The sequence below is a fragment of the Rattus rattus genome, chromosome 1, assembly GCF_011064425.1.
Source record: "Rattus rattus isolate New Zealand chromosome 1, Rrattus_CSIRO_v1, whole genome shotgun sequence".
NCBI lineage: Eukaryota > Metazoa > Chordata > Mammalia > Rodentia > Muridae > Rattus > Rattus rattus.
This window is the reverse complement of record NC_046154.1, coordinates 29,420,115-29,441,970: the sequence shown is the minus strand read 5'-3', so window position 1 is coordinate 29,441,970 and position 21,856 is coordinate 29,420,115. Positions and strand designations below refer to the sequence as shown.

Genomic DNA, 21,856 nt, shown 5'->3' with positions numbered 1-21,856 from the left:
CAGACTGCTTTCACCGCTCTCCAAACCCTACAGTCTTGTGGGTGCAGTGGTGCGTGCCTTTGAGCAGAAACAGGCTCTCTCTCTCTCTCTCTCTCTCTCTCTCTCTCTCTCTCTCTCTCTCTCTCTCTCTCTCTTTTTCTCTCCCCCCTGACTTTGCGACAATCTTTTATCTTGAGAGCAAGTCACAGGCCAACCTGGGCTACATAATGCCAACCTGGGCTACATAATGAGACTTCTTCTCAAAGCATATGCACCCTTTTTTTTTTCCCCGGAGCTGGGGACCGAACCCAGGGCCTTGCGCTTGCTAGGCAAGTGCTCTACCACTGAGCTAAATCCCCACCCCCCATATGCTCTCTTTAAAGCAAATGTGATGTCTATGCTGCTACCCTATCCATTTTGCAAAATGGGAATATTAGTCAGACAGAGGGTGGCTTGGCAAGGACTCGTGTATGTGCACTCTGCCCTTTTCCTGCTCGCTCCCCTGTTCTCACACCCCACCCCCACCTTCTGAACTCATACTGTACTGAATTCATGTCCCTTTTGTTTAAAAAACGTTTCCTTGGGCCTATGCATTTTGGTCATTTTTGCAGAGTCCGTGTGAGGTAGGAGGGAGGACGTTATCATCTTTGCGGGTGCTGATGCTTCAGGTCCAGTTAATCGATGGTGCAGCCTGGGCTCAGCCCTGACCAGGATCTCCTGAGCGCATCTTTCACAGTAACTGGGTATTCACGACCATCACATCAACGCCTCTTTCCTGTTTCCTTCTTACCCCTTTCCCAAGTCAAACTTTGTATGTAACGGCCCCTGTTCATTGAGCCTGAATTGGGACCAACAACGTAAGAAAATGTGTCCTTGCTAACTCAAGGTTTCAAAGGTGTCACGATCACAGAACAGTGTTGCAGCTTAATAGGTAAGAGCAGTGCCACCAAGCCTGATGACCTGAGTTCAGAGTCCAAAACCCATAAGAGAAGGAGAAAACCAATTCCAACAAGTTGTCCTCTGACTCCACAGCGTGCATGTGAGTGTGCATGTGTGTACGTGCACACATGCACACCACACACACACACACACATACACACACACAGTAAATGTGACAAGGGCTAGAAGACACCAAGCCGAGGCTGGGCTCTAGGAAGAACAGACTTGTGATTGGCTGCCACAGGAAAAGCAGATTCTGCCAGTGAGGTGGGACACAGGGAGTGGTCTCAGTGAAGGGTAGTGGGAGACAGAATTCTGGAACATGGGGCCTGGGGGCACACCAGAGGCAATGAGGCAGGGATGCCTCGGGAAGGTCTCAGAGCAGCCAGCGCTTGGTCAGCTGCCCCTTGATTCCCATCAGGGGAGACACTCCACTGGTTAGGTCTCTCCTCTCTCCTCATTCCCCTCTTAGCGCTTTTAAAGAGGAAGTTCGTGTGGACCATCTCAGGCACACGGCCATTTCTTTGTCTCTGAGAGTGGCCTTCTAACAGTGGCTTTCAGACTTCTGTGCATCAGAAACTCTGCATGGCTGGTGGTGACACAGTTGCTGAACCCCAGTCTTGGAATCCCTAGTTCTCTGGGTCTGAAGCGGGCCTGAGAGCTGACGTTCTTGGAGAACTGCTGAGAGCAGTGTTGGGAGCCCCTGATGTGAACCGCACAGAGCCCTTATGTTGTCGAGACTGGGCTGTGTCTCTGCAAATTCCTACCAGCTTCGTCTGCCCTCGCTTGGCTCATGAAGGTTAGATGTAGGCATCACACTTTAGTACTTTCTAGGGCTGCCATGACAAGGTTGTCTGAAACTGAAGAGAACTTTGTTCTCACAGCTCTGGAGACCAGAAGGCTGAGTGGAAGAGCAGTGCCTCCCTGAGTCCTTCTGGCTTCTCCCAGGTTTGCTGCTTGGTTCACAGCAGTGCTCACCAGTCCTTTACTCTTCTCACTCCTATGTCAACTAAAGACCTGAGGGAGACTGGCCCACCTCAGAACCGTGAGACTAACGCTTCCTGAGCAGAGACAAACCCACCCTCACACCTGACTCCCCAGCCTGGACCAGAGCAGGGCCTTTGCCAAATGTGTCTACAAGTAGGAGCAAATCCTCTTTCTTCTGCAAATGCTTGTCAACAAATTAGCACCAGGTTGAAGTATAAAGGATGGATAGAATCTTCCTTTTATATGGTACCAAGAAATATCAGGCCTCAGCAAAGACTGCTTGTGTGAGCGCGCGCTCTTGTGTTTTGCTATGAGATCATTGCATTGCCAGAGCAGTGGTCTGCTTTAGCTGTGCCTCCTACACGTCTGTTTTGTTGCCGTTGGTTAATTTACTTTCATTGATTACCTGCTCCCCAATGTGTGTATGTGTTCCCGTGTGTATGTGGGTATGAGTACCTGTGTGCAGGCACATGCATGTGTGTGGAGTTCAGAGGTTGCCATCAGGTGTCTTTCTCTATCGCTCAGCCCCTTTATTTTTTAAGATAGGGTTTCGTGCTGAGCCTGGAGCTTGCAATTTGACTAGACTCGCTGGCCCGCAAGCCCAGGGATCCTGCTCTCTCTGTACCCTGCCACCCAGTGCTGGGGCTCCAGGGGCACACTGATATGCTCAGCTTTTTAGGTAGGTCCTGCGGGATCAAGTTCAGGCCCTTGTGCTTGCAGGGCAAGCATTTCATCCACTGAGCCATCTCCCATTTCTCTTTACCTCAGTTTGTGAGAGACACAGCAGGCACGGAAGACTGGGGATCAGGAGGGAGATCTGAGCTCCTCAGTGTCTTCGTGCCTTCCCATTGCTGTTGGAGCTCTGCACGGGGTGAGGCTGCAGGTGTTCATCCTGCAACCTGGAGGTGGAAGGCGACTCCCGCAGCTCCCTCAGTCTAGAGAGCTGAAATCTCGACTCTTGTCTCCTCCCTCAAGGCGAGAGGCACCCAAGACAAACCCTTGTGCTGCCTTTTCAGACTCAACCAGAGACTGGTGTGCTGCCACCAGGAGCAGCCACTGTAGGGCTCACTAGGCCTCCATTCCTGTCAGCTCTGCCCCCATTAGAAAGCCTCATCCCACGGGACCCGTGGGCTCTGGTGAGGGTTGAAGAGCCGTTTCCAGTGTCTTCCCTCTGCCTCTCTGGAATGCTATCACAGTCGTAATCCACAGCAAATGGATTTCCCTGACCCTGGGGACGAAGGCCTCGTGTTTCCTAGACTTGGTGGCTCCTGAAAGGACAGAACCGTCAGCATTTCTCCAGCTGCCGGGTCTCAATCCCTGTAGGCCTCAGAGACCTGTAATAAGATCGCTTTCCAAGCCAGCTCCAGTCAGCACGTTCAGAGCGGTCCCCTGTGGTTGGAAGGGAGGCCTGACTGAGACAGGAACTGAAGCTTTGGAGCTCACACTCACACAGAACCACACAGTGAGTTGGAAGCGGAGAAAAACAGATTTCTAGTTCTGGCTGTCAGCCATTAATGAGACTTGGCTGTGCTTCCCAGTAGGAGTCCACAGCGGTGGGTGGCCTTGGGAAGGAATAAGGCAGTCATTGGAAGGGAGAGAAGGGGGAACGAGACCAGGAAGGAAGAGGAAATTGAGTAGGAGTGGATAAATGTTTAAAGCATGAGCGCTGTGAAATTGACAGATTCCTATTTCTCATGTGCCAGGCGGGCCCTAATGAGAGTCCACAGACAGACACGTCAGTAGCACTAGCTATCTATACTCCAGGCGGCCTCCACCTGAAGCTTTGAGGCAGAAGGAACCTGTGAGGAGGGAGATACGGAAGCCTTGCCACAAGGACTGTAGAAGCAGAAGTTGGAAAAGCTCTGTTCCGCACTTGAGTGACTTCTTTTCCAAATCCAAGCTCCTTGCAAAGGAGAGCAACTCTCTTTTGGTTTCCCCTCAGGATGAGTCCCAGCCCTGTGGCTGTAAGTCCAACTAACCGTGGCCGGCTGGGGATCCCTCCCACTGTCCTGGAGGAGAGACAACGCCATGTTACCTTACGCAAGTCACTCTTTTCCTCAGAAAGTAGGCCTTGGTTTTTGCTTAGGAAAAACAAGAGAGTTCATGGTGATGTCTGATTTCTTGAACTGGCTGAAGGGTACACGTGTGTAATTTCGTGTGTGTATGAACAATATAGAGGAACAGGTTTGTATAAATATTTGATAAATAGTAATTGGAGTGTTCAGCCTAGTAATCTCCATCCCTTTGCTCTGGTATGTCTGACAGGGACTGGGCCCCAGTGTCACCACAACAGTGGGCCAAGTCAGATTCTCTTGAAGGTGCAGGTAACAGCTTTGAAGTCACACCTGGTTTTGGACTGCCAGTTTTGTGATGACCTTAGAGAGCTTAGCTATCTCCTCCCCCTTTGTGTGTGTCTGTATTTTGAGACAGACCCTTACTCTGTAGTCCAAGCTAACCTGAGACTCACCATTTAACACAGAATGACCTTAGACTCACAGCAATCCTTCTGCCTCAGCACACTTGGCTTAGATAATTTCTTGTTGAAAAACTGGGACATTGGTAACAAATGTACCTAAGGCTTCTACTGTGGTGCTTAAAAGGCATTCGTACTCAGCCATCTCTATGGGAGAAACTATGATTAAACCACGGGTAGTTTATTTTCTAAACTAGCTGGGAGAATTCTGCAGATGAGGCAGAAAGTAAATTAAGCTTTCAGTGACCAGGAGCCCGACCCAAAACCCCAGGCATGCACGGGCACATTTGACTCAATGGGTACAGCAGGCAGACACCAAGAAAATGACATCCTTGCTGTGGTCCATTGTGAGTGTGAGACTGACGATCACCAAGTGTGCAAACAGTCTTCCAGTTGGGTGACTTACGCGACGTTGGGGTTGAATATGTAGGGGACAGGAGGACTTAGAGGAAGCCGTGTTCCGTGCTGTTGTTACCCGGGACTCACACTGCACTGCTGACCTGAATAGTCTGATAATGAAAACTGGAAGGAAGTCATTTCAGGGGACAGGGACAGCATCAGCAGCCACAGCAGTAAGCCCAGGGGTGAGAAGTTGCCAGGTGACCAAGACTTTTCAGATCAGTCACAATAATCCTGAGCCCAAGGGGTTGCAGCGTATAGGAAGTAAGTGGGAAAGACAGGTAGGATCAACACAGGTGCTTGACACACACCAGATAGCTTGAGGGACTTCTGTGAGCCCCAGAAACACAGTGATAATTCAACAAATGGCACAGGAACATCTGGATATCCACATGTCCCTCCACAGAGTTGCCCCATGATTCGCTGTACTAGAGAATTAGAACATTGTTCACAGTGGCCATGGCCAAAGACGGAAACAACCTGAGTGTCATTAGCAGGTGAATGGAGAAGCAAGTGTGGTACACACAGAGACACACGCATAGAAATACTGTGCATGCACATGCACACATATACATACACACAGAGATGTGCACATATACAGAGAGAGGAGTGTTAGTCAACCCCAGAGAGGAATACAGTTGTTGCATATGATGCAATGGGAATAAATCTTTAAACCACTGTGAGGAGGACAGATGGTGTGCTCCACTCATCTGAGATGCTAGAAAAAGCAAATTCATAGAGACAGATCTGAGCCACCAGGGCTATGCGACTGGACAGTGGGAAGGAATTGTTGCTTAATAGTCACAGACGTTCTAGAAATAGATGGTGGTGGTGGTGAACACTAAATGTAGTCAGCGTTCGTGCACACTTTGAAAGGCCAGTGTTGAAACCAGCCTGGCCTTCCTTCCCCTGACCTGTGCATGAGTGGTCCACAGAGACCTAGGGGAGTGTGCACCCTGGGAAGACAGCTATAGCTACTAGGAGCAGGAGCGCAGACAGAGGGAGCCAGGGGGACAGTGCATCCGTGAGCATGCGCTGTGGGGAGTGAGCAAGTGTGTGCGTGTGGAGAAGTGTGCCTGATCCAGCCCGTGGGAGAGGAGAGAGGAGGCGAGGCAGTAAGGGATGCTGTCAGAGAACCACAGACAGGTCAGTGAGGGGTCAAGGGGAGGGAAGACAGAGAGATCAATACTTGGAGGAGAGGGCCCATCAGGGTACTGAGCTGAGCAGGGTCCATCACATAGAGGGAGTGCGGGAATGAGGGAGGCACTTTATTTTCAGAGAGCACAGTGGGAGGAGCATGTGCACCAGGAGGACACAGGCAGGATGCAGCCATAGATGTGTGAGTAACGGAGAGTGAGCCCAGGAGAGCAGGGACCCAGGAGAGCAGGGACGGGGGCCGAGGGAACAAAACCAAAAGAACTGCTCAACGAGAGGAGCTGGACGTAAGAAGCCATGGGCAAGGCAAGCAGAAGGTTGGCACTGGTCAGCAAGGGAAGGAGAAGGCTGTGTCCCCAGTGGCTAAGGGAGGTGTCAGTCCTGCATGGGAGCCACGCTGCTCTTACTTGGCAGCATTTCCACAGAGGACCATGGCTAGTGCTTGTCAACAGGGCCTGGGTACACACGCTACAGTATCTGTTCAGCCGAAAACAAAGACCATAGCTAAACTCAGTCAGCCTGGACATCCTCTGCCTCAGTCGACGTGGCTGCCTGCTTCCTATCTGACTTCTTCCAACTGCTTCAGCTGAGATGTCTGACAGCGTGAGCTGAAGCCCAGTTTCGGTCAACGTTTAGGAAAAGGGGGATGAGGAGCCTTCAGGGCGCCCAGGTTTGGAGGGTGCCATCATCACCTAGTTGGCTGAGTTCACAGTTGTGGGCTGGGCAGATGAGACAGCTCAGCAGCCGTCACAGGAGGCCTGGAGCTCAGATCCCAGCTCCTGCGCAAAGGCACACGGGAGTGGAAGACAGGAACCCCTGGAGCAATCTGGCTAACCAAACTAGCCAAACAGTGAGAGCCCTGACCCCAGTAAAGTGAGAGAAATGAAGAAGGTGCCCAACATCATCCCAGCCCCCCATATGGCTGAAACACAAACATGCATTTAGGCCCACCACGTAGATAATCTATGAAATAAGTATATTTTCTAATTTCGCTAGACAGCTAGCCTTTCTGTTTCTACAAGGCCAGGGATGGTGCTTTCATGGCTTCTGTCAGCCTAGACTCCTGTTCCTGGAACATAGATAGGCAGATCTTCCAGAGCCAGGCACGGGAAATCGCACCGGCTCAGCTCTACTGGCCCATGTGTCTCATCCTCATCCACAGGCACCCTTAACAAATGGCTGGCCATCATGAAGCCTGGTTCCAGTGCAGGTCAGGGCCAAGGGGCTCATGGACAAGGGCCTCTGTGGCAGTAAAAGCAGACAGGCCTCGGGGAGAATCTGCATGATGATCTGGGTCATACGCCAACGGGTCCTTGACAAAGCACCACCTGGAAGTGGCTCCAGCTTCCCAACCCCCAACATCCCTGCCATGTGACCTTCACACGCCCATGCGTGCGGGGTCCAGAGGTTGACATCAGACGCCAGCTACTCTGTCTACCTTACGTGTAGGGCAGGGCCTCTCGCTGTGCCCAGAGCTCGGCTTACCTGGTCGAGCTATCCAGCTTGCTGTAGGGATACCGGCTCTGCCGCTCAGGCTCCAGGATGACAGGCAGGCCGTCACATCCATCTGGCACACGTGGGTGCTGGATCCACACTCTGCTCTTCAATGCCTGCCTGGCCAGTGTCCCCATCGAGCCACCTCTTAAGCTGCCTTCCTATACTTTTGTTTTAATCCCATGCTGAAACCCACTATCTGAAGAAAGTGGCTTGAGAGATACCAACCTCAAATTGAAAGAAGACATTAACGTCTGCCTCAGTTCTTTACACAAATTAGTGTTTTCACTGATATGAAAAACACTACTTTCTTTTGAGAATTTGGCGTCATCTACAAGGAGAGGATTTACTGTCTTTGGCAGGTGATACATCCACAAGATGGATATCTAGATGGATGGATGGATGATGGATGAGTGATGGATGGATGGATGGATGGATAATAGATACTGGTACTGTGTGTGTGTGTGTGTGTGTGTGTGTGTGTGTGTGTGTGTGTGTGTGTGTGTACACAAATAGGAATAGACAAAAAGAATAGACAAAAAGGTTTAGGAAGAATGTGAAATACTAAAAGCGGAGCTCAAACTCTGGCCTGACGCCCATCTCCCACTGCTCTTCATTTCTTTCCCAAGCTCTCTGCATTGAGGCACTGGGCCTGGGAGGCTGGGTGATGAGGACAGACATCTGGACCACTGAAAAGTTTCTGGTGCTCCCTCCTAGCTAGGACATCAGATCCTGGAGACTGCATCGAGTCTGTCTTGGAAGAAGCAGGATTTATTAAAGCCAGACAGTGGGAACCAGACAGGGGACAGTATTATAACCATGGCAGAGGGATGGGGTGGGGTGAGTAGGTCACTGACTAGGTGATAGCCTGCTGGCACTTGGCATGGCCTTTACTTTGCTCTTCATGGACTGTCACATTTGACAGGTTAAGAAACAGGGCCTATTGGGGTTGCAGATTTAGCTCAGTGGTAGAGCGCTTGCCTAGCAAGCGCAAGGCCCTGGGTTTGGTCCCCAGCTCTGAAAAAAAGAAAAAAAAAAAGAAAGAAAGAAAGAAACAGGGCCTACAAGGGTACTGTGTATGGTCCCCAACTGAAAACTGGCTACACCAAGATTCAAACTCTAGTCCATAAAATCTTCAAAGCAGGAGATTTTAGGTAGTCACCCAAGGTAGAATCTGAGCTGAGTCCCTAGGGCATGAGAGAGGACTTAAAGCAGAGACTGCAAGCACCTGAGGCTCGTTGGCCTTTCAAAACAAAACAACTATTTCTGTCATTTCTTGATTTGCCTCTTTTTCCCCACTCTGTTCTCCAGAGCAGTGGTTCTCAACCTTCCTAATGCTGCAGCCCTCTAATACAGTTCCTCATGTTGTAGTGACCCCCAATCATAAAATTATTTTGGTGCTACTTCATAATGTAAATATCTGTGGTTTTTTATGGTCTTAGGGAGACCAGAGGGAGGGTCATTTGACACACACACCCCCCACCAAGGGCTCACAATCCCTGGTTGAGATGGAGATTTTTAAAATCTCACTTCTTTCACCACCTGGGCTATGTAGAGCTGGTGTAGGTTCAGGTGTTCATTTTCTCCATCCCAAGGATGAAGAGTTCGGAGGAGTGCAAGGTGGTTCCTACCATGGAGAACCAAAAACCGTTCTCCACTACTTCTGACAGCAGCCTTAGACTTTAGAGCACACACACCTGATTTCAAAAGTCTCCTAAAGAACCCATCCTGCCATATTCTTCTGGGGTTCAGTGTGACTCAAAGCCTCAGTTGAGAGCTGGGTATGGAGTTTGAGCACTGAGAAGGCCGAGACAGGAGGATGATGGGTGAGTTTGAGGCCAACAGAGGCCACATAGAAAGATCCTGTCTCTAAAAACTACACCAGAGTACAGCACAGGCCTGAGTTTACAGGTGGCTATGGCAGCCGTCTTGAGCTGGTGTGCGTCCAGTCTCACTGGCTGCTCCACGGAGCAGTTCTCAGACTGCCCAGCCAGACCCTCAGCTTCTCAGTCCCTTACACAGCGGCACATAACCTACGGACGTCATCCCATGTGCTCCAAACAAGCTCTAAATGTCTCCTACAGACTAACGATGTGAGATGCTAAGTAGCGTCTACTGTATTATTTGGCAAGTAGCAATAAGGGGGGGGTCCATATATGTTTAATTCTGACACAGTTTTTCCGAATGTTTTCCATCCTAGGTGACAGAATTCACAGAATCCGAAGGCTGGGACAGAAAGGGCCAAATGCTTGTGCCTGCGTGACAAACATTTGCTAAACTTTTTGTTTCTTTTCTCTTCCTTCCTAGCATCCACCTGCTCTTCTGCCACCGGAGCACCCTGACTGTGTCACCCCATAGGCCATGGAGAATGAGCTGCCAGTCCCCCACACATCCAGCCGGGCCAGCATCACCACCAACACCAGTGGGACCAATAGCAGCAGTGGCTGCAGCAGCAGCAGCGGTGGTGGCAGTGGCCGCCCCACTGCACCCCAGATTTCTGTGTACAGCGGTATTCCTGACCGGCAGACTGTGCAGGTAAAATCCTATCAGCCTGGGATGTTATCCCTTCGTTGACAGGGCTGCTCAAAAGGAGTGTGGGAGTGGTCTGGTGGGATAGACAGGACAGCTCCAGAAAGGGCAAAGGGAGTATGGGCCGGTGGATACATACTTGTGTGTGATTAAGAGGGGGAAGTGGTACCAGATGTGTGCAACACAGGAAGCTGTGATAGAACCTAGATGGGAAAATCCCTGGCTCCCCCAAGGGATGGATGGTGAGAATGCTGCCTGCGGAGAACAGTTGTGTGAAACCATGAAGGCTAAAACTAGCCAAGAACAAAATGACTGGGAGCTTCCGCTCAGTCAAAGTCCAGACCAGTCATCTAAGTGGCCACTGCATTTAAAGAACTAACTTAAGGGGGCTGCAGGGACGGCTCAGCCATTAAATCGTTTGCTGTGCAAATTTGAAGACATGAGCCTGGGTCCCCAGCACCCACTTAGAAAACTCTGTAGCACCAGTGCTTTTAGGAGTGGAGACCTTTGGCTCCTTAGAACTCATTGGCCAACCACCTAGCCTAGTCAATGAGCTCCAGAAGTGAGAGCTCAAAAGGAAAAAAAGGTTAACAGTGATCAAGATTGGTATCTGACATTGACCTCTGGTCTACACATGCACACACATGTACTAATATGCACACATACATACATGTGCATGCACACATACCCAACACACATACACTCACACATACACAATACATACATGCACACATATATAATATGCATATACATACAAACAATACACATACACACATACATATAAACACACATGCACACACACAATACACACTCATACACACGCACACATGCACAACACACATACTCTCACACACACACTACAATCATGCACACATCTATGACACAACATACATACACATATACACATACACACACACAATATACACACATGTACAGGTACATATGCACAGGCACACATGCACATGCAGACAAGCACACACACATGGACACATTCACACATAAACATTCACACATACACATGTATATGCATATGCACACATACACATGCAGACATGCAGGCACACGCGCGTGCGCGCGCACACACACACACACACAAATTTAGGGCTTCTGAGAACAAGTGGCCCCAGACAATTCTTTGTCCTTGAGACTTTATCACTTCTCTAAAGTTGGCCAAGTGCACAGTCCTCCGGGGAGTTAGACACAGTGCAGCTGTGATCGTGCACTGCCACCAATCACGGTATGCTCCTGGCACCGTGCTAAGCATTTTACATTACAATCTTTGTTTATTGTGAGACAGGATCTCACTCTATTCCAGATTGGGCTGGAACTCACTGTTCAGCACAGGCTGGCCTAGAATTTATGGCAATCCTCCTGCCTCAGCCTCTCAGTGCTAGGCTTATGGGCACATACCACATGGCTGACCGCATATGTCTTCTTCAGTTATGAGAATGACTGTTATTAGGCACAGGTCTACACTTGACGAAACAAAGGCTCAGATGAGGTAATGGCTAACAAGGTAAAGAGGGAGGAAAGAACCTAATTCTCCAGGGTCCTCTAGCAGACGGCCTTTCCCACAGTTATTGTTATCTGTTTCAGCATCCTTGTAAGTAGGGCAGGTCAGAGAAGCCACTACTGAGAAATGTTTAAGTAACTCGGCTGCTGCCGTTTGGACAAACTAGGCAAGTGACCTCATCCTGCCTTGGTCTTAAGCCCAGAAGAGGGGATGAGGGAGAAGGCACGGCAGAGTGGGAAGCCTGGGAAACTCTGCTGTAGACCAGGTCAGACATCCTGGCCTGTCACCCTCCCAGTTATCGCTGTTCACACTTCATCAAGTTGCATTTCCCAGCCCCACCGCAGGCTCTTCCTGGCCCTCCCACACTGGAGTCTTTAGCTCTGGTTTTCGGCATCGCAGTCAAATGTGCCCACCTCCTGGCACTCACCAGAAATGTAGGCAAAAGGCTGTTGGGGTTTCTGCTCTGCTGGGTCTCTGCATTCAGGACCCAGACAGAACCACTGGATTCCTGTCGACTCCAGACAAAGTCACCCCTGGTGTGGAGGAGTCACAGATCCCTGCCACTGCTGGCTGGGCTGCTGGGGGATCACTTTCAGGAATCTGAAGGAACCGGGCCTAGTGTGGGAGTAAGTACAATGGAGCAGGAGACAGTGGGACAGAAAGAATACAAGGCCTTTATGCAGGGTCTCAGAGTAGAACTCACTGAGGCAAAGAGGGATCGGAAATGCATTCATAGAAGATGGGGTTCTGGGGGATACCAGAGCCCTTGGAGGATCTGTGACATCAGCCTGCTAGAACTGAACCCCAAATCCAAGCCAAGAGCCCTGGAGCCACTTAGGGGAGATCCTCACCAGAGACTCTCTGCTAGTCACTGCTGGTTAGCGACAACCCCAGACCAGAGACCGCACTGGGGGAGCAGGGCGAGGACCTGTGAGGAGCATCACATGGGAGGGGTGGCCAAGAAGGGAGGGGAAAGGTTTCTGGCTCTTTTAGTGCTGGTGTTGAGCGAGGAACAAGGACCGTCCTTTGCCGACGACTGCCTGGGGGTAGCCCCTACCAAAAGGAAAGGAGAGAAGAGATGGGGAGAAGGAGACTTAAACCCAGTATGTCTCCTCCGTGGTATGGCCGTGTCCACAGAGGCCACAAAGGCCTTCTCAAGGAATGGCAGGACTCAGAGAGCTCCAGGTTGGCCTTCTAGGGAAACAGTCACTTAGATGTTAGGCAACTTTCCTGGCTCCTCATGACCCTTCAGATTCACCTTTTCTTCCAGCCCCTTCTGCTCACAAACCTTACATATGAGGGTCCAGAGCAAGGGGGAGCGTCTGCCAAGCCTGTCGTGGGAGGCTGTGTTTCCCGAGTTGTGGGCTGAGGAGTGGGGCTGAGGCAGAGCACCCCGTTGGGCAGGAGCTGAAGACAGGCATCTGACAGATTAAGATAGGCAGGCATAAAACTCTGCAAATGGTTCTCTGTGCCGCCTGGGGAGTGACATGGGGCCCTTCTCTGGGGAACTGGTGTTGAGGAAGCATGAATGCAGAGAGGGCACACTGTGTGGCAGTCCATACTCCTGTTTCCTGTCCCACGCTTCTCAGGTGATCCAGCAGGCCCTGCACAGGCAGCCCAGCACGGCGGCGCAGTACCTGCAGCAGATGTATGCTGCCCAACAGCAGCACCTCATGCTGCAGACAGCTGCCTTGCAGCAGCAGCACCTCAGCAGCGCACAGCTCCAGAGCCTTGCAGCAGTGCAGCAGGTGAGGGGCGGGCTAACTCGGGCGCCCGGGCTCTTTCCGAATCTATGGTCTAATACGGGAGTGATACGAGAGGAAACAAGTCCTATTGCTCAGAGTCCCCACAAAGTCCCCAAGCAGCGTGGACTATTGTCACATGTCCTTAAGCAGGTGAAAGACAGATACCAAGGCCTACTGCTTGTGAGTGGAATATCCGGGTTCTCACCCACTGGCCCAGCAACCGCTGGGTGAGCCCACTTAATGACTTACCCAGCAAGCCTGCCTGTCTGGTGATGCTCTCTCCACCCACTGAGGGAGACATGACGTTCACTGACGGATTCATTCCTTCACCCAATGAAATGTCTTATGCGCCTTCTGTGGGTGAAACTGATGTCAGGCACAGTGTGTGCTGAGCCCCTGCCTCATGTGCTGCCAGTGACCTCATGGATGAAGTGGCTGGGATGGAGGTCTGGAGAGAGCTGGAGTTGTTTGCTGGGCAGTGGTGATGGCCAGCTGTCAGAGCACCAGGGCTCTCAATGGTTCCTCCACAGATTGAGTTATTACTGCTCCTTTATGAGACAGGAGGCCAGGTCCATGTGGATGAGGGAAATGAGGTTAGGCCCTAGGGGCTGCTCTTCTGATCTCTGTTCATAGCACTTCCTAGAAAATAAGGGTCCGTGAATCACTGAGATGGAACACACGGATGACCAGAGTTTGTTCTTTCCAGGCAAGCCTGGTGGCCAACAGACAAGGGAGTACTTCTGGTAGCAGTGTGTCCTCACAGGCTCCCGTCCAGTCTTCCTCAGTGAGTATGCTGTGGGAATGGCAGGCAGGGCCCACACCCAGGGACTGGCTCTCGCCTATGAGGCTCCCTAGTTCCTGGATCCAGTGAGGGGAAGGAAGCCTTAGCCATGTAGGGTCATAGCTGGAATCTGTTGTTCCTGCCAGGAAAGAAATGGGTGTGCTCTTTCTAGCTCCCTCATCATTCTGGGGCCAAGGCGTGGCTGCTAACTGTGCTTGCGCCATAGGGTCCAGCCTGCAGCTGTGTGTCCAAGCCAGGTATGCGACAAAGTTAGAGGAACCACCCAGAGCCAAGAGCAGGAGATGGTCCTAAAGGACGCCACATAGGCCATAGAACAGGAGAAGAGGGAGGCAAAACAAATAGAGGGGACACTGCTCGCCCGGCCCCCTGGAACACTGCTCATCCCGACCCCCTGGGACACTGCTCACCCTGGCCCCCTGGGACACTGCTCACCCTGGCCCCTGGGACACTGCTGCCCTGGCCCCTGGGACACTGCTCATCCCGACCCCTGGGACACTGCTCATCCTGGCCCCCTGGGACACTGCTCACCCTGGCCCCCTGGGACACTGCTCGCCCTGGCCCCCTGGGACACTGCTCATCCCGACCCCCTGGGACACTGCTCACCCTGGCCCCCTGGGACACTGCTCACCCTGGCCCCCTGGGACACTGCTCACCCTGGCCCCCTGGGACACTGCTCACCCTGGCCCCCTGGGACACTGCTCATCCCTGGCCCCCTGGGACACTGCTCACCCTGGCCCCCTGGGACACTGCTCATCCCGACCCCCTGGGACACTACTCATCCCGGCCCCTGGGACACTGCTCACCCTGGCCCCCTGGGACACTGCTCATCCCGACCCTCTGGGACACTGCTCACCCTGGCCCCCTGGGACACTGCTCATCCCGACCCCCTGGGACACTGCTCACCCTGGCCCCCTGGGACACTGCTCATCCCGACCCCCTGGGACACTGCTCGCCCTGGCCCCGTTTTCTAACGTGCATGTCTCTCTCATCAGCTGAACCTGGCCGCCTCCCCAGCAGCAGCCCAGCTTATCAACCGGGCACAGAGTGTCAATTCAGCCACAGCCTCGGGCCTTGCCCAGCAGGCCGTGCTCTTGGGCAACACGTCCTCTCCTGCCCTGACTGCCAGCCAAGCACAGATGTACCTCAGGGCACAGATGGTGAGTGTGTGTGTCCTGGGTGTGTTCCTGGACTTCAGGGACACCATCAGGAAAGATGGGAGATTAGAAAGAGGAGCAGAGAAAAAAAGAACCAGGCCCAGGAGGAAGGGGGTGGAAGAAGCCCAGAGACTGAGTAGGAGGCCCTAGAGAGCTCAGGAAGCGTCAGGTCCAAGCTGGAGCCAGGGAAAGTCACCCACAGCACCTCCCTTCCCTCCCCAGCTCAGAACTAACTAGGTCGGTGGGACAGGGTGCATCCCCAGGCAGTGCCTAGAACTCAGAGGTGAGCAGACAGATACAGAGTCCAGCCGCTCCACAGAGATGAGCTGCTCCCGTGACAGTCCCTCAGCTTGCCCCATTCTACTTCGGGTGAGCTTGTCCCTCGCGCAGAGCCCACCTGAGCTGGCGGTGGCATGCCCGGATCCTTCAGGTCTGCCCCAAGGGGTCCTTAGGTCTGGGAACAGCAGACTGAGAAGCAACACTAACCATGGACTAACCATGGTGGGCCCAGTTGGCAAGTCCTCGCTCATGTGCCCGTGCTCAAGCTAGTTTTCTCTTCTGCCCGTGAAGACAGTGTAGCCCATCCCTGCCTCCGCTGTTATGGCCAGAGCATCGCACTCAGAGCTGCTCTGGCCTTGTTCCCTAATTTCTCTCACTGGTTCTGAGCTTGTCGCTGCAGGTACTTTCCCCTTCCCAGGCAGTGCCTCAGAGAGCATAAGACGGACTTCCATGTCCCCAGAACACTGGCAGCCACACCTCACTTAACTCTGTTCCCACCGGGGTCCCGATGCCCATGTTCTGCCCACTAAGAGCAGAGTGTACACAGAGGGAATGATCCAGGGGGCCCAGCATTGAGATGAAGGGGAGGGAAGGCCCCTGTTCAGACACGAGCTTACCCACATGCACGCAGAGACCGGGCCACACAGAGGTCAAGGTGCCAGCCAGCACCGACTCATTACCTGCGCCCCTCCAAATGAGATGCCATCACCATAGCTCCAGGCAGTCTCCTTCCTCTGCTGTTGCTGCTTCTAGACCCCCCCTCCCCACCCCTGCTGAACCAGAGCTAACCAGAAGGTGACCATTGTGTGTACCTGATTTAATACTTTTTGAAAGATGCTCTTACTCTGATCTAGCCCTGGAGACAGAGCTGTCTTAGACCTGGAAGATGGGCCCGTGACAGCTGCCCCAGGTTCCTCCTCACCAGGGTTGAGGAGACAGTGGCTGATTCTGAGGAGACAGAGTCTCTCAGAACGAGCTCCTCACAGAGGGCTATCCCCTAACTGTCTGGCTTGGTTCATCACACCCCAAGCCTTTTAAGACATCTGTTCAGTGTCCCTGGGCTTCCTGCCATCTTGGCTTGTGCCGTGCTTGCCTACCCATCTATTCCCTGGCTAGAGCGCTCTACCCTGTGGCTGAGTCCACACCAGGCAGGTAAAGGCACCTCGTTTCTATTCCCTGGCTAGAGCGCTCTACCCTGTGGCTGAGCCCACACCGGGCAGGTAAAGGCACCTCGTTTCCTGTGATTCCAGGCCCAGCCAGGTGGCTTGGTGCAGGTAGCTAGGAGCCTAGGCCGCACTGTTCCTTGGTAGCTCGGTGCAGGTAGCTAGGAGCCTAGGCCGCACTGTTCCTTTGTCCCCTCAGCTCATCTTCACGCCCACGGCCACCGTCGCTACTGTACAGCCTGAGCTCGGCACTGGCTCCCCCGCTCGGCCCCCTACCCCTGCCCAGGTGAGGATCCCGGGCTTGTGGGTGGGCAGGGGGGTGGGCAGCTCTTAGAGGGACAGGGGTGCTGGCAGTGGTAGGACTCGTCTGTGAAGCAAAAGGAAAATGGACTCGCTCATTAATTCCCATCCGGCTGGCCTCAGCACCCCTTGGCTGTTTTGTCCCCTCTGAATATAGGTACGTAGCAGAGGGCACTGTAAGCCAGCACTCAGGGGTGGGGTTTGGAGGCAGGGGAATTCTGAGAGAAGGAACAGGATGGGTCCTGGCCTCCTGTCTTCTGCTACAGCATGTAGGTGATGTTCTGTGTGAGAAGTCTGGGGAACCTGAGAACCGACCTCTTTACTCTGTCTTCCCACCCCATGTCCAGAAGGGGACCCACACTCAAGGATGGAGAAGCTAGGTTAAGAGTCCGGCACTGCCTCCCTTTGTCCAGCAGAGGGCAGCAGGGACTAGGCTGAATAACATGCCTTGGCACTGCCTGGCATTGACCTGATTGTGAGGACAAGCTGATCCTCTGCCTGTCATTCTTGTCCTGGGTTTTTCCATACCGTGCCTTGCCTTAGTGGCACGCAGCGAATCCCGATAGTGTCAGAGGGGTGGGAGAGTAAGGAAAGAAAGGCGCTGTTTCCCTGCCCCTGGCCATCCCAGCTGGGCAGTTCCAGAATTCAGTTCTGATCACTGGTCACTAACCATACTTCCTGTGTTCTTTACAAACTCCACCCACTCCTGGCTTCTCTTTCAGCCCCTAACTGCCCACCACCCCGTATGTCTCTCTTTCTGCTCTCTCTTTTCTATCTCTGTCTCTTCCTCTCGCTCTCTCCATTTAGAGCCCACTTTTGAGTCTGTAGTGCTGGATCTGCCCTGACTTCCTCTCAGGCGTGTGTTGCTATTGCCCCAGCCCACATTCTCTGGACTCTCACAGGTTCCCTTCTTTTCAGATACAGAACCTGACACTTCGAACACAGCAGACACCAGCAGCAGCAGCCTCGGGCCCTGCCCCTACCCAGCCCGTCCTGCCCAGCTTGGCCCTGAAACCCACACCCAGCAGTAGCCAGCCTCTGCCTGCCACACCACAGGGCAGGACCGTGGTTCAGGGTTCCCCTGCGGGTGCCAAGCCTAGTGTGACTGACAATGTGACGGAGCCACTCAAGACAGATGGCAACAGCAACATGGAGGCCCGGCCTGGGCCTGACCGAGCCACTGTTCCTACTGTGGCTACTCACCCGCTCACTGCACCAGGTAAGGTCCCAACACAATGACTTCTGGGTTGTGGATGAAGAACCTTCCAAACCTTCCTTCCCGTGCGTGCATCAGGACGCCAGCCTCTCCCTGACCTCTCCCGATCCTGGGTGTTTGCCAACTCCAGGCTCCAGTTCGTGCTTAGTCTGACTTTAAGGAAGGAAACCCCATTCTTGATAAGCTTTTTCACTAACATGGCCCTGACTCAGGGGAGCTGGTCACAGCCTTGGCCCTGCATGGGTGGAGACTGGTAGTTGGACTATTTTGGGATTCCCAAAGTTACTGAAAAGGATGTGGCCAGCCAGAGCCTGTGGGAGCCAGAGGCAGAGGAGAGGCAGGAAGCCGACTCTCATCCCTTCACAGCCCTCAGCTAACTAACGTGGGCAAGGTTTTCTGTTGCCCTGAGTATGCAGAGGCCAGGGAGCTCAAGGAGGGTGGCACTGTGGCCTGTTCTGTGTCCAACCAAGCTCTGAGGCCCACAGGAGAGTGGAAGGCCCACCTTACCTGGGAGACAGGAGCCGGGAAAGGCTTACCGGCGATCGCCACACTTGAGAGTAAATCTAAAAGGTTGGAAAAAATAGCTGATTATTCCCAAGGCATATTCTGCGAACAGGGATGAGTCTGGTCTGAGAGTGGCCCCCAGCCCTGCCAACTGAGCCTCCCAGCACTGGTCAATAAGAACATCTGCCAAGGATTCTGGACACAGACTTTCTAATCAAAGGATCAAGTGCAAGCAATTCAACAACAGAAATAAATATAGCGAGAACATACTGCGTGGATTAAAGACAGTCCCTGTGGCCAACCCTGTGGGCAAGCCACTGACCCTCATGCTCACCCACACCACTTAGATTCCGATAGGGTCCGCATGCTCTTTGAAGTTTGCTGGAGAACCTCTCACTAGATTAAAACCAAGGTGGTTGGGCTGGGGGGTAACATAGTGGTACAATACTTACCTAGAATATGTCAAGCCCTGGCTTTGATGCCCACTGTCACCAAAAAGGGTTTTTGTTTTTTTATTTTTCAAGTTCAAGTATGATTCCTTACCTAAGAGAGTATACAGTTAAAAGCAAATCCACTCAGGTTTTTAATCCATTGTCGATGTGGCAGGCACAGATGTCCAACCCAGAGGACGCAGCACCTGAGTCTTTGTATATAGCCCAGGCCAGCCTAGAACTCCCCGTCTTCCTGTCTCAGCCTCGGGAATACTGGGGTACGGGATGTGCCAACACACCCAGCTGGCAGCCAAGTCCTGAGGCAGGAGCGGCAGGAGCCCAGCTCACCAAGGAGGGAAGTCAGGCGTCCCAGACAGGCAGAAGCGAGCACAGGTCAAGCACGGGGATGCAAGTCACTCCTTCACCTTTTGGAGACCACAGAAATCGCCCAGGACAAAGGACAGGTTAACTGCCTGGCATAGGTCCTGCCTGAGGTGAGGAGAGCCCCCCACCCCCTGCAGAGGCCAGAGGTTCCCAGTCTCCCACCCGCCTGGCGTCGCATTTCCAGAAACTGCTCCAGCCTCGTTCTTTGGTGGAAAAGGAGACTGAGACTGAAGGGCCAGACTTAGGGGGAGCCACGTGTGCTGAGAACATTAGGCCGGAAGTAGGGCTCCAAAGCTGCTCCTCCCCTCCTCTTCCTCCTCCTCCTCCTCTCCTCTCCTCCTCCTCCTCTTCCTCCTCCTCCTCCTCTTCCTCCTCCTCCTCCTTCCTCTTCCTCCTCTTCCTCCTCCTCCTCCTCCTCCTCCTCCTCCTCCTCCTCCTCCTCCTCTTCCTCTTCCTCCTCCTCCTCCTCTTCCTCCTCTTCCTCCTCCTCCTCCTCCTCCTCCTCCCCCCCCTCCTCTTCCCCCTCCTCCTCCTCCTCCTCCTCCTCTCCCTCCTCCTCTTCCTCTTCCTCCTCCTCTTCCTCCTCCTCCTCTTCCTCCTCCTCCTCTTCCTCCTCTTCCTCCTCCCCCTCCTTTTCCTCCTCCTCCTCTTCCTTTTCTTCTTCCTCCTCCTCTCCCTCCTCCTCCTCTTCTTTAGATTCAATTAAAACATTTAAAATTTTTATTGAAAAAAACCATACAGTATATTGATCATCTTTTCCCCTCCCCCAATTCCTACCAGATTCTCCCCACCCCCAACCATCCGACTTCTCTCTCTCTCTCTTAAAAAAACACACACAAGCAAACAAAAACCAAGAAATACACATCAAAAATGGAAATCATACAAGCCAAAGACCAATAAGACAGAAACACCCAAACAAACAAAATGAGGTAAACTTTCTACAAAGCTAGCACTGACTTTGGTTTGTGTTGGCCAATTACTCTTGGATATTAACCACACCTATCCTAAAGTATGGTTAGTAAACCAGGGAGACGCCACTGGAGAAAACTAGTGCTTTCTTTGCCAGTGGCTATCAGTTGCAGATAGCACGTTGGTTAGGGCTGGGAGCCTGTGTCCATTTGCCCCTCTCTCTCTTCACTGATAGGTCTTGTGTGTGCTGTCACGGTCTCTGTGAATTCATACATGAATCAGCCCTGTTGTGTCTGGAAAACACTATTTCCTTGGAATTACCAGTCACCTCTGGCTCTAACGATCTTTCCAATGTCTTTTCCAAAAGGGTCCCCAGGCCTTGAGGGGAGGGCCAAAGCCCCACTTCTAAGTTCCATCACTGGAGCCATTTCAGGACCTAGTACCTTGGGAATCCCATTCCTACCCAGACCAAAGTGTAGCTTCTCTCTAGATCAAAACCAGCCCCAAATTCTAAGGATTTTGAAACAAAACAAAGCAGGTCTTGAGTGTCTCCAGAGACGGCTAGCATCTCTGTGATCTCTAAGAAACTGGACAGAGAGAGGAAAGATGCCCACGGGCAGTCTGTCCTTCGTTGAGAGCATGCCCCTTCTCGCTACCTTTGAGAGAGCCCTTTCTCTCTGAGAAAAGCTGAGGCCAGGGAGATCTCCCCAGGAACTTACATCATGCAGTCCTCAGAGTCACAGGTAATCAGTGAGGGGCTGGGTCCAACTCTACACCTCATATCCTCAGTTCCTGCACCCTCAGTCAGGCCAAGAGCCACTCCCAATTCTTACAGTGATTTGGAGCCTCCTTGCTTCTCCTCTCCTAACCCAAAGCTCAAAGAGGCTGGGGGTGTTCTATCTAAGGCTGTTTGGGGATTTGCAGATCCAAATGGCTACCTTTCTGTGCTCTTGAGCCCCAAAAGGTCAACAGCCTTGAAAGGCAGGCTTGAGGGCCCCGGCCTAGGTGTGGTCTGAGCCTGACAGTGTGGGTGTGATGCAGATGAGACCGGTGGCCCCACAGAACTTTCCGTGGAGCAGCTGTGTGCTGAGGAATACAAAGACCCTCTCCCCAGAGACACAGATCAGTGGGCTTGGCATTGTTCCTGCCTCCCACTGTCTGGCCCATTCTTCCTTTCTCTCCCACCCCCTTCCCTTCATAAGCCTCTCTACTCTTCAACTCCCACCTCCCAAAAGGAAGGCAGCTGGGGGAGGCTTAGGAGCCACTGGGCCTCTCTGGGCCTGTGGAAGGAACAAAAAGACTGAAATAATTCTTTCAACCTGATGGGGGGTGGGAGACAGAGCAAGCAAAGCAGCACCTGTCAGACTGCACAGTTCCTCAGGCGCAGAGGTGATGGCTGGCCTTGTGCCCAGCCAACCCACTGTGTGTCAATGAGGAAGGGGCGAAGGCGGGAGAGCCAGGCAGGCAAGCTTGTGCTTGTGAGAGAGCAATGTGCACTGGA

General features: G+C 52.7%; 1 protein-coding gene across 1 annotated transcript in view; it reads left to right on the top strand.

The window, feature by feature from the left end:
- Phc2 (polyhomeotic homolog 2) overlaps positions 1-21,856 on the top strand; it is a 99,448-nt gene that overhangs the window by 40,895 nt on the left and 36,697 nt on the right. Inside the window, exons 2-7 of the mRNA XM_032897526.1 lie at positions 9,734-9,961; positions 13,058-13,216; positions 13,920-13,997; positions 15,008-15,172; positions 16,811-16,897; positions 17,830-18,130. Of these exons, the coding sequence (XP_032753417.1) occupies positions 9,788-9,961; positions 13,058-13,216; positions 13,920-13,997; positions 15,008-15,172; positions 16,811-16,897; positions 17,830-18,130 (964 nt within the window). The 5' untranslated portion in view covers positions 9,734-9,787. The remainder of the gene's footprint in view (positions 1-9,733; positions 9,962-13,057; positions 13,217-13,919; positions 13,998-15,007; positions 15,173-16,810; positions 16,898-17,829; positions 18,131-21,856) is intronic.